Genomic DNA, 12005 nt, shown 5'->3' with positions numbered 1-12005 from the left:
GCACCTTCTTGTTCGCAAGTCCACGACCAAACCAATGCATTCTCTCACCCTCTTGCAATATGTGCACTCTCTGAGCTCAAAAACCATGCAACGGGCTTTAGAATGTTTATGTAAACCAAGAATACAAATATTTCAATCAAAAGCAAATAAAACACTTGCGAACCACACACTTGTTTATAAATATATTGGGTGTACCAGGTAACGACAATTGAGCTGTGTGTGAGCCTGAGCTTATCTTGGAAATTATAAATATGTTGTTTAAAACATACGTACAAGTTTACTTCTTATAAAAGGTGAATGTTTCCAATTTTTAGTTGAATTAGTACTGGAAACAAAACAATTTCAAAGGAAATATGTACCTAAATGAAGTTCTTTGGCTTAAAGATGTGAAAACGGTTTGGAAGTTAAAGGTTTTCAAATAAAATTACAGGCATTTCTTTAATTAATTTATTTTATATATATTATTGGTTTATTATTGGATTTAATTATCGTGCTTCCAACGGTCGTTTCATAAAAGCTTTTCGAGCTCTTCAGGCTACATGCATTTCTTCAGCTGTGATCTTTACTCATTGGAAATTGTTGATATATGATAGAGTGGAGCCCCAGCTATAGGATTTGGTGAAAAGACTGAAACAAAGACAAAGAAAGAAATACATGTGAAAATAGTGATTGGATTGGATTGGACTGGACTTAATTGGATTGGAGTAACCAGCTTAGAGGCTGAGGCCAAGTTCGACCCGGTTTCAGTGCCAGAGCAAGTGCCAGAGCCAGTGGCAGTGCCAGTGCCCGTGATGCAATTGCTAACACCAAATCCGATTTGCACAATTCCTACTCACTTTTCGCGCAGATACTGCAGCACTTCCTGCTCTTTTGACGTGAGACCATCGAAGATTGCGTCCAAATTAACCTGTAGCAGCCGGCGATTGGGAATGCCAACGAGGAAGGTGGCTGCTCCGTCCAGTTGCATTGTGTAATACATGGCCAGCTTGCCCAGCTCAACGTCACGCTGCTTGCAGATCTCTGCCGCCCGCCGACCCAGAGCCAGGAGCTCAGGACTACCGGGATGTATTGATGGGGGTCCAGCATTGGTGAGTAGCCCCAGCGAGTGGGCAGAGGCGCAAATAACGCCCACGTGTAGCTCCTTGAACGCCTTCATGTGACGCAGCAGGGTGTTGTCCGCCAGCGTATAGCGGGCATAATTGAGGACCACCTGAATGCGTCCCTTGCCCCGCTCGGCGCACTCCTTGAGCACGTCCACATCGTAGCCGGTGATGCCAATGAAGCGAGCATTGCCCGCCTTCACATACTCCTCCAGAACGGGAATAGTTTCGTCAAGAACCATGTCCAGGCTGGGGGCGGCGTCCACATCATGCACCTGAAGGACGTCAACTTTCTCCAGTCCAAGTAGGTCCAGGCTCCGTTTCACACTCTCTTTCGTCTTGGCAGCCGTATAATTGAACATTTTCTTGGGATCAAGCTCATAGCGAGCCACTTTGGTGGCTATGTAGTAGGCCTCCCGAGGAATACCCTTCAGAGCCTGGCCGAGGAGCTCCTCCGAATTGCCATAGAACGGAGCAGTATCAATGTAGTTGATGCCCGATTTAATTGCACCCACCACCGTCTTGATGCCCTCCTCGCGTTGAAAGTCGTTGTAGAAAATGGAGGACAGGGTGGCACCTCCCAGTGCTATCTTGGACACTCGAAGTCCTGAGCTGCCCAGCTCCCGGTACTCCATGCGTCGCACCAGCTCCTCATTATGGAAGCCCTTGACAAAGGTGGCTGGAAGTTCTCCTGGCATCTTTATTATGTGAAGGATGAGCTTGGAATGGTTACGGTACCCAGAGCTGTACGGGTTTTTATAGGATTTGGAAAACCTTTTCAGTAGCGATAAGAACTGTGAGGGAGTGTAAACTCGTATGTATGTGAGTTCTGTAAGTGTTTGCGCTCAGAAACCGCAATCTTAAATTGTCTACGCTCTCTCTTTCCATTCTCTGATTGGAATGTTCTCTTTCACTCTGTCGGTGCTCTCTTTTGGGCAATAGACATAATTCCATGCTGAGAGCATGTTTATGCGAATCTGCTTTCTCTCTTCCTAATTGTGGAAGATTTATAGTTGCTTCTATTACAAGTATCATTCGAGTATAAGGATATGTATGAAATATTCCATTGAACTTCTTATATTACCTTTAGCAATTATTTATTTTGTTATTAAATATTGTTAGATGTTGCTAAAAAATATCAAATCTTTCTTTTCCATCTACTGTGTTCCACACTTTCAGCCATTTTCCATTAACATATTCATTATCAAAATCTCTTCTTTTTTTTATAAATACTATTTTTGTTTTATTTTTCAGAGTGAAGTCATTAGCGAATGCCAATCAATTGACAAATCAAATCGTTAAGAGTTAATATAAATATATACTTTATATATGTATACGATCATATATGTGCTTGAGATAGAGGAAAGGGAGCGATCATCATCTTTGCTCCGCTCAGAAGAAGGCATCGAAGTCGCCCTGTGGCTGATAGCCAGCGCCTGGCGGAATCAGCTGGGGTCGCTGCTGGGCACGAGGTGGCCTCGGCACAATGATGTCATTGATCTCGTGGAGAATGCCATTGGTGGCCACCACATCGCACTTGGTAACGCCGGCATTCTCGATCTTGGGCCGACGATCGCGTGTGATGCGCAAGTGCTGACCACCAATCGATTCGATGGAGCGCACAAAAGGCCAATTGGTGGGAATGATGCCAGCACAGCAGACAACATCCTCGACAATGTGCGTCTTGACCATGGCCACCAGTTCGGCCTGGGTCTGGGCCGCGGGCTTCTGGGTCTCTCCCGACTCGCTGAACTCCTCAAAGACATCGTTCTTGGGCACCAGCAGGGTGTAGCTATTCGAATCGTTGGACAGCAGTTGGGTCAGATTGGCCTTGCGCACCAGTTCCAAGAACTTGCTGTAGCTGGGATTGGCCTCCAGCACCTTGAGGATGTTCTGTGGATATCAAAGGGAAAATTTTTTGATCTCAATTAATAATCAAATCCCTAGAAAGAGATGCTCTTTTCGACTCACATTCTTGGGTGGCGTCAGTGGACGATCCAGCTGATGCAGTACGGAGCCACAGCTCTCGTCATCGAAGTGCACCAGACGGGCACAGTTAACGGTGGCACGATTCATCACATCCGAGAAGAGAGCATGAGTGGAATACAGATTCAGACGGACATTGGCGCCGGCCACAGTGGGCAGTGACTTCTCCGACAGGTCGCACGTCTTGATCATGGGCTTGACAACATGATAGTTGAGGAACTCCAACAGATCCAGATTGTGGTTAAGAACCTCTGGCTGCTCCTTCAGCAGGCGAGCCCACTCCGTGTTCTGCAGAGCCTTGTCTGTGGGTGCAAAGATCGTGACATTGTTCAGATCATCGAACTGATCGTCATAGCCAGAGGCCTCCAGCAGCTGCTTGAAGATCGTCAGATTCTTCTGCGAGATCAGAGTGGTCATGGGCAGTGCCGTCTCCGTGGGCAGAATGGTATCGATCACATGGAGCACACCATTTGTGCCCATAATATCTGCTTCCATTATCTTGGCCACATTATTGATCAAGATCGAAGATGGTTCAGTCTGATTTTCGGCGCGATGTGTGCGATTGAGGAGCAGAGGTTCACCCAGCAGATTGAAGGCCGTCGTCTTGGCACCGGGAACTGTAGCCAGCGAGCAGAAGGTAAGGTCCAGCATGTGGTTCTTGAGAATGTCTATAAAAGAGTTTGAATTAAAATTATGAAATCTAGTCGTCTAGATGGAACTCACTCGAAGCACAACCACGTCCCTCCTTCAGGGCACGTCGCAGATGCGGCTCCAGCTTCTCGAAGGCGTCATCGGTGGGCACAAAGATGGTCACTGGCTTCTCACCCTCCAGCATGGCGCTCAGGTTGGTCTTCTCCAGAACTGTGCGCATTATGGACATATCCCGACGCTCACGAATGATGTCCATCACGTTCTTGGTCAGAGGCTGGAGCATTCCATTCAGTGTGTGGACGAGGGCCTGCTCGGAGAGCTTGTCATGCTTATCGATGGGCACACAGTTGGCGGAATAGCGATAGGGTTCCAGGCCCAGTGCTGGCGGTAGCTGGTAGCTATTGATGCGGATCTTCTGGTCTGGCACCTCCGTCTGCAGCAGCTGCTCATTGGGCACATCCTCCAGCTGGACTTCTCCGAGAACTGCATGCAGTTTGTAGATGGACAATGGCTTAGTCTTATCGGCATTGGCTTCTTCAACGATCTGTGAGATTGGTGGGGCATGGGATTAGTGTGGAATCCATATTCAACATTCCATTTACCACTTACATTCTCCTGCTCCTGTGCGGCATGGTACTCCATAAAGTCCTGATCTCTGGGCAAAAACAGAGTCACCATCTTGCCACTGCCCTGGCCCAGCAGGTCGGACAGTTCTCCGGCTTTGCGGGCACTCTCAATGAACTGCTTGGCTCCCATGTCGCTGGCTGTGGCCTCCACATCCTTGATGTCGATCTTCTCGCAGGGTGTGCTGAAGTCCGCATTCCTCGAGCGTCCATAGCCGTGACAGCACTGACGTGTCAGAGTCAGGGTCTTCTTTTTGCCATTTTGATTGACGCTGCACATCGGGAAGAAGGAAGACAGTTACACAGAGTCTTGGGTAATCCACTGAATCCAACCATTTGGACTTACATCTTGGTGCAGACGTGCTTGTTGGGCTTCTCCATGCAGGAGTTTACGCTGAACTGGAACTGTCCGAAGAGTGGGGATCGCACAGCGCTGCTGACGCCGTCACGTTCCTGGCCAAAGGTGTCGACGGTTTCATCAGCCTCCGTCTCTGTGGCCACTGTCTCGCCTTCCTCTTTCTCGGTGCACACATTGGGACTGTTGGGAAGGAAGAGGCATCATCGAGACGTTTGTTAATTATTCAGTTGTGTAATTTGCTTAGATAATCGTTTGCCCCTCTCTGGTGTTTGCAACTGATTTAATGGGAAACCTGTTTGCGGCAGGTGTACATTCGATCCACCCTTTTCAGAACTGTGCAATTATTTCGACAATTGGCTAACAAAAATCAATGATTTATTGATGTATAAACGATTCGAGCAATGTTTATAGCAGGGCTGGGAATTCGAAACTAAAATAAGAAACGACTAGAACCGGTTACATTCGTGGAATCGAAGCTGTAACGAAAGATCTTTATGTAATGAAAATATATCATATAGCACATATGGAAAATATTCTTTATATCTCAATTACATTTCAAGTTCTAATTTCATTTCAAAGAAATTTGTTCATGTTTAGACCCAAAGCAAGCCTAGAAAACGTTTGCTAATGAATTAGTCATACATTTATCAGAGATATGCAAATCGCAATGTCAATGTACCCATAGCCCAGCCTATACATATATGTAGATAGTATCTATGAAACCAATCAAAGTTAGTTCAAGGCACTTATCAGACAGTCCATCGGCAGCCGCCACTCGTGTCGAGTGTTTGTTGAATGAATTTGCACAGTGATCCGCCATATAAAGCATAGTTATACACATATACAAGTACATAGAGATGTATATATAGATATAGTAGCTATTTTGTGATGCCAGTCCATCAATTCAATTATGGCAGTCGCTGAAATATTTTTGTTTTCTGAAAGCCAACTCATTGTGTGCGTAGCTTTTTTAGAAATTTCCCAGTGAACCATAGCTGCACATACTCGTAGCTATATCTCTATGTATATATCTCTCTGTGCAGCTAATTTTTCAATTTGCCACATTTCTGACTTTCATTTTACAACAAAATATCGCACAACGAGTGAAAACGACGTCGGTTGATTTCACAATTTAGAAAAGTGCAAGCTTTTGTATTTTTGTGTACTATATGCACAAATGTATAGTCCGACTTGTGCACTTATCCAATATAGTTCACTTAATGTACTCATTCAGTTTCTGTCCGAGTACGAGTACAAGTACAACCACAATTTTCTGTCGACTTAAACAATTAATCGAAAGAACAAGTAGCCCCAAGAGAACAATTGAACTCGACACCATCGATGTCTAGAGATTCGTTGAAGCAACTATCATTGGAACGGAACCCTAGAGATCGTTAATTCCCTCGGCTGGGAGCAATCTTTGAGGACTGGATGGAAAATTACTTATTTATGTATTTATTTTAATGGTTATGCTCGATTGCTGCTGTAAAGCGATAAGCCAAGAAATTAAAAATTAAAAAAAAAACAAATCATTCAATATTTAATAGCTGGAGTGAACTTGACATTGTGCTCTCTTAATTGCCAAGTGCCAAGAACAGTCATAGTTGTCTGCTCCAAAGCCAGTGCCAGTGCCCAGAGGCAGAGGCAGAGGCAGTCGTGTGCGGCGATTAGGAAAGAAGCAAAAACTTATGGACCATAACAAGTGGATTTTTAACATTCAAATGTTGTGGGAAATTTGGCAGAGATTTCTGCTTATAAATCTAAAGATATTCCATATTTTGTTATAACAACTTTACTTACCCCTTCCACCAGGGCTCCTGGGCATTGCCGAAGCCAAAGCCGCCAAATGAATTGAAGAACTCATTGCCAAAGAAGGGGAACGATTGCTGGAAGAATATGGCTGGATTGGGGGCATTCACATCCGTGGTGATGGCATCCACATCTGCAAAAAGAGAAGTTATGTTTCCAGATCTCCTTTACCTCAACTTTTCACTTACTGAAAGGTTTCTGCTCGACTCCACCTGCTGGCGGAACGGGTCCAGGCGCTGGTCCCACATCCTGACGTCCCTGTGGCCGTTGCTGGTGCTCCAGGGGCACGAACTCAGTGTCAAAGCTACTGCCGCTGCTGAAGAGTGGCAACAGGTGAGATTGTGGTCGCTGGGGGGCCAGCGGCGCAGGGCCGGGCGGACCATGGGCCCAGACGCTTGCCACTCGCTGCGAGGCCTGGGCATGCATGGGCTCCAGATCGAGTGGTTCGAGTGGTGCTAGCGGTGCTAGTGGTATGGGCGCGAACATGGTGCGTTGCAGCGGCAATGTGTGTGTTAAATGTGGCATAAAGCTGAAGTGAGGGGAGGCAGTAGGCGATCGAACGGGAGTGAGTGTTATGGTTAGTGTATCTGTAACTGTATGCGTGTGTTTGTGTTTGTGTTTGTGTTTGTTCATGCAAATTCCATGAAGAACGGTTCGAAACGGAACGAAGTAGAGAATCCGAGCACCATAATTCATATGCCTTCATTGTTCCCTCACATAAAAGAAGCTTCCACACAGCCCCTACAGATCCACTGTTTATATGTATTTGTAAATTCGTATATGTGCGGTTAGTATATATGCTGATCGTGCTCATTGTTTAGCTAATTTGTTTTTTTTTTTTTTGCGCAGCATTTGCCTGAGCCGCATACTAAGTGCCTCCCCCACAATTCTCTGCACCAATGAAATCAAATGAAAATAGCTTTTTAACAACCCACAAAAAAATCAATCACCAAACAAAACTCGAGACATTCTCCTTGCAGTGGTCCATCCATCAACTGGGATTTATGTCAACGATGTTTTGGGCTCTCAACTATCAGGAGGAGTACTAGGAGTATCACCCATCGAAAAGAGACACTTTCTAGAACATACTTCGGTTGCGGGTCATTAAAATTCGTTTCGCGGAAGCTAATTAAAAAAAACCCCCATCATCAGTGCTAAATAAAAAATAAAGAAACGAAACTATCCGGCAATAAACAATAAAAATATAATGCTTCAAAGGCAAAACGTAAACAATTTGTTCAACGACTCGCCGTACTCCAACTGTCCATCTGTCCCTCAGTTTTGATGGCTGGCTCTGTATTCTGACTGGAGCTCTGTCTGTTCTGTGTGACTCATTATCCGAGTGGTACGTGAGGAGCGAGGGCTCAAGGCGGCTTAGCCTCAGAGACACAGAGGGACTGGCAATATATGTATTTAAGCCGACAAAGCGATTATGGATGGGGCTTGGGCATTGGCCTGATAAATGTGTGTCTCTCTCTTGTCTCGTGTCTTGAGGAATTTATGTACCCTGAGAATATATTGAATTGAATAATCCACTGTTAACCTTACTGTTCTTCACTCTCAACAATTGGGATGCATAATAAATTATTTGGAATGAACTGAAACCAAAGCCATTCCCTTCTCTGACTGTGAAATGTAAACTTATTTGAAATCTTTTACATGAAACCTTTAACTGAAACAATAACTAATTAACCACTAAATTCCTCAAGCTGTCAATGAACGTTTTTTAGCGTTAATTAAACAATTAAATAATTACTTTCTTGTGCAAATATATTGCTAACATTAGTCTAGCGCCCATTCGATATAAATTCTAAAAATAAGTAATCAAATGCGCTTTCAATTTCAAATAAATCTTTAAATTTCTGCACAAATTGCTGCAGTTTAGCCTAGAAGCAAATCTTAACGATCTTTTAAGTCTCCATGCAATCCTTTTACTCCACCTAAATTCGAGTAATTCATTGTTCGATGTACAACTATTTCTAAATACTTGAAACAAAATAGATTTCGGTATGATTGAATGAGGAATACGATTTGGTTAACAATGGCATTATAAATGTGGGAATAAAACAATGATGAAAGCATTAATAAATTAAAGATTCCCAAGGGAAAGCTTGTGAATGGAAGTTGCGGAAGGTGATATATCTGGAATAATGCCTATTAATTATATCTATAATTTCTACTTATGTAAAACCGTTCTTATTTATTCTGGTATAAATATTTCCATTACTATTTCTCCCACGCCCATAACTAAGTTTTGAAGATGCATTCAGGCCCATTGTTAAGCAACCTTTTTGTAGAGATTTGATTTTAAAACATTTCATTGAAAGTTTAAACAAATTAAAATCTGCGTGATTCATGATATTATTCCAAGGAAAACACCTTCAAAGCCATATTCTGGAACATTCTGGAGAATGCATACCGAATGCAGAAAACAAATGAAATTTGTAAACAAAATAAATTCTGTTCGCTTGGAACCAAAGCGAAAGTCATTCGCCACAGAGCAGGCAGTGAGAGAGCCACTGACGGGGAATCACAGATTGTCGGAGAAATGGTAATGTGGAGGGGGAGTCTCAGCGGCAGTCACCAGAGCGGTGGTTGGATCCGACCAAATGACTGCCTGATTTAATTAAAGCGCAACTGCGGCAGACAGAAACAAACCATTTAGAGAGGAAAACACACAGAAAAAAAGAGTCGCAGCAGCAGCAGTGACCCACTTCGAGGGCAGATTATACGATTGTGGGGTGAGGAATACCTGGGCCCCCGAATTGGCACCTAATGACGTGTCAAATGTCAATTGTTTTCAGGGCCAACACTGATTGAGAATTGTGTCAAAGATGAGCCCTACAGCGGCCTGAACCTAAAGGTTGCGCCGCCACCAGTCAGAGTCAGCCGAGTGTGGCGCAGATTGGAGGATGAAGATTTTGTTGGCCACGTCCCGCGGCTGCATCTCTGGCGGATGCGATGGTGTTGCCCCACTTAAGTTGCACATTGTTCTCTTGCAGCAATATCTTTCGCAAAAAAACACAGATAAATGCAAGAGCAACATAAAAGAGACTCAGACTCCAACTTCAACTCGAATGGAGACCCGTCCGACCTGCAGGGTTAGGCTCAATCGCGTCAGAACAATCTCCAGACATTCTCTCAACAGTTTCAGTTGAAGGTTTTATCAATTGAGGCCATTTCTGGGGCTTTGGGACTTTCTTTCTGGGCCTTCTTCCGCCTCCAACCACATTTCGGTCAACTTTATTTGCAGTTTTGTTTAGCGAGCGAAAAATTTCTCCCAGAACAAACAGACCTAAAGGTTTCTGCCTCGAAAAACTGTCATAAAAACCCGAAGACTGAATGAACCCAGTCTGCCTATCGTTGGAGCTGTAAACCCGTAAAGAATCTTTCAGTTTCTTGCACACTTAAATATTGAAACTTGCTGGGAGTGTTTAGGTTTCTGTGAACTACATGTGAACTACTTGTGTTGTAAATATTAAAACTGGTTTCAGGTGTTTGTTTTGGTAAGTAGTTGCCAGTTTCTGCTGGGTCTGATCTACTGGGTATGGATGGTATGGCTGAGAAGAGCACTGGGCTGGCATATAGTTCACCTGGATTTGGCTAAAGATTCGGAAGAAGAACCCTCAGATTCATCAAACTCAGATTCCGATCCAGAGCCTGAACTGAAATTGCAATCAATCATAATATTGGTGGTAAGGTGGAGTAGGTGGAGGGTTCTACTGATCTTTATAGATCATTGGATTACGTTAGGGAACTGTGACAAAGGATTTTCAAAGTGTTTGAGTTAGGTATATTCAATCTACTATATTGGCATGTGAGTGACTCTCTGAAGAAGTTTGTATTGAAATAATTAGATTTTTCTACCTACAAATGATAATATAATTATGAGAACATTTTCCTTCCTTTCAATTTGTTTAATGAAAACAGTTAAATTTATGAATGTCTCACATCTTTGAATGTATTTTATGACTTAAAATAAAGAACTCGTTATTAAATTAAGTTAGAATAATATTATTGCCGATTTATAAGCATTATAAATGACTTTGGTGAAATATTTCATGCAAATGCCAATAACGTATTGATGATGACTACAGAGTCCAATTTCTACCAATGATTCCATGAATTTTTCTAGTGTATTCGCGGTGTTAGGACACGCTTCAACAACATTTTTCATTTAGTTCTACATTTCGACAACAAGTTCATGCCTTATCAGAAGATGTCGATGAGTGTTTAGCCCGAAAACCACAACGAAATGAACAAAAAACAAACTACATAAAATGTGCATGAAGGCAGAACACACAACAAACACACACACACACACACTGGTGTTGATCAGCAAATACTTACTCTCCATAGAAGGGCACCGCCTGGATGGAGATGGACCCGAGCAGGAGCAGGCAAGCCCACTGTCTCAACATGTTGTTTGAAATGACAATATCACAGTTTGAAGCACTAAATTGGGGTGCTATAAAAATGGGGGAATGGAGAAGAAAATAAAATAACAGAAAGTTGCTGTAATACAAAGACTCTGCGGGATGGCGATGGCGATGGCTGGCTGGGTTCAAGAAATTTCACTACTGCACTGGAAACAGCTGAGACGACGACCAAAATACAGGTTTTCCACGTCAGCCTGCACTCAAATATGTAGGTGACGACTGGCTGGCCACCGAGTGCGGAGAGAGGAGAAACTTTTCCACTGTCTTCACGCATTAATTGCGAGCACACACATATAATTATTGTCAATTGTCTTTTGGATTACAACAATTGGCACATCCACATCCACATCACAATCAATTTGATTAAAAAAGTCACAAAATGTCTTTGGCTCTGACTCCTTTTCGCATACAAAAACGACAGCACAAAAAACTCACTCACTCACTCACGAGTAATGGTATTTCTCTCTGGAAGATCCGACGATGAATGTAGTCGTCACGAGTTTTGAAAACTAACTGCAAAAGAACGAAGATCGCGTCTGTTATTTATAAGCTGCGATGGCGCTCCTATGTCTCTGCGTTTGCGAGCTTTCTGAGCGGGGCTTCGTGTTTCGTGCTTCTGAGAGAACTTTCGGTGACGCTTTTTATTGGTGTGTGACGGGAAGGCTGTGGGAGTGTGATGGCAAATGCCAAATTCGTGTGTACAAATTGTGAAAGTGCGAGCTGTGATAAGTGTTGAACACCAAAACGGCAGGGGAAAATAAATAAACTAATCTGAGTACCGAAAATATACTGTGTAATAAATACTCTACTGTTTACGTTTGCATAAATGTATTCTGGTAATATTGTACATTTTCCTGGAAATGTTCCTTTAGGTACAGGCCATAATTTTAGTACAGCCATACAGCTGTGCTACCTGTTACGCGAGAGGCGTAAGTGATGTCCAGCTGAAATGCGCACTTTAAATGTCGGTTATTCCCGGACGACTGACTCTGACTCCCTAACACCCATCAATCACTGATTCCCGTCACCCAGTGCTCTG

The 12005-nt window shown here is 43.5% G+C and overlaps 2 protein-coding genes and 1 long non-coding RNA gene across 11 annotated transcripts; 1 reads left to right on the top strand and 2 right to left on the bottom strand.

The window, feature by feature from the left end:
• Positions 1-446: 446 nt before the first annotated feature.
• On the bottom strand, positions 447-1833 carry LOC117586639 (L-galactose dehydrogenase). Its single transcript, XM_034276869.1, has 2 exons — positions 837-1833; positions 447-627 (listed from the first exon to the last, which is right to left on the bottom strand). Exons 1-2 carry the CDS (start codon positions 1796-1798, stop codon positions 567-569), a joined length of 1023 nt encoding a protein of 340 aa, XP_034132760.1. The 5' UTR covers positions 1799-1833; the 3' UTR covers positions 447-566.
• A 513-nt stretch (positions 1834-2346) lies between these two features.
• LOC117586635 (transforming growth factor-beta-induced protein ig-h3) lies at positions 2347-11457 on the bottom strand. Of its 9 annotated transcripts, none has more exons than XM_034276859.1 (10): positions 11402-11455; positions 10878-10995; positions 10121-10192; positions 6716-6843; positions 6519-6660; positions 4707-4898; positions 4347-4632; positions 3810-4281; positions 3072-3754; positions 2347-2993 (listed from the first exon to the last, which is right to left on the bottom strand). In XM_034276859.1, exons 2-10 carry the CDS (start codon positions 10946-10948, stop codon positions 2493-2495), a joined length of 2547 nt encoding a protein of 848 aa, XP_034132750.1. In that variant the 5' UTR covers positions 10949-10995; positions 11402-11455; the 3' UTR covers positions 2347-2492. The 9 variants fall into 9 exon arrangements, with proteins under 9 accessions (XP_034132750.1, XP_034132753.1, XP_034132752.1 ...); XM_034276862.1 differs by having other exon boundaries at positions 6716-6840; XM_034276861.1 differs by having other exon boundaries at positions 11414-11430.
• On the top strand, positions 9095-9593 carry LOC117586641. The gene is made up of 2 exons (XR_004574002.1): positions 9095-9268; positions 9332-9593. It is a non-coding gene; the product is annotated as an uncharacterized LOC117586641 (long non-coding RNA).
• Positions 11458-12005: the final 548 nt, after the last annotated feature.

Source organism: Drosophila guanche, unplaced genomic scaffold (genome assembly GCF_900245975.1).
Source record: "Drosophila guanche unplaced genomic scaffold, DGUA_6, whole genome shotgun sequence".
NCBI lineage: Eukaryota > Metazoa > Arthropoda > Insecta > Diptera > Drosophilidae > Drosophila > Drosophila guanche.
This window is presented reverse-complemented; position numbering and strand designations above follow the sequence as displayed.

Bases quoted from the DNA above. Each gene is read 5' to 3' on its own strand.
- LOC117586635 (XM_034276856.1), bottom strand. From the start codon at position 10,948: ATGTTGAGACAGTGGGCTTGCCTGCTCCTGCTCGGGTCCATCTCCATC. The intron at 7,057-10,877 runs GTAAGTATTTGC...CCCTCACTTCAG, and splicing joins GCGGTGCCCTTCTATGGAGA to CTTTATGCCACATTTAACAC. The intron at 4,282-4,346 runs GTAAGTGGTAAA...CCAATCTCACAG, and splicing joins CCGCACAGGAGCAGGAGAAT to ATCGTTGAAGAAGCCAATGC.
- LOC117586639 (XM_034276869.1), bottom strand. From the start codon at position 1,798: ATGCCAGGAGAACTTCCAGCCACCTTTGTCAAGGGCTTCCATAATGAG. The intron at 628-836 runs GTGAGTAGGAAT...TCTTTGTTTCAG, and splicing joins CTGCAGTATCTGCGCGAAAA to TCTTTTCACCAAATCCTATA.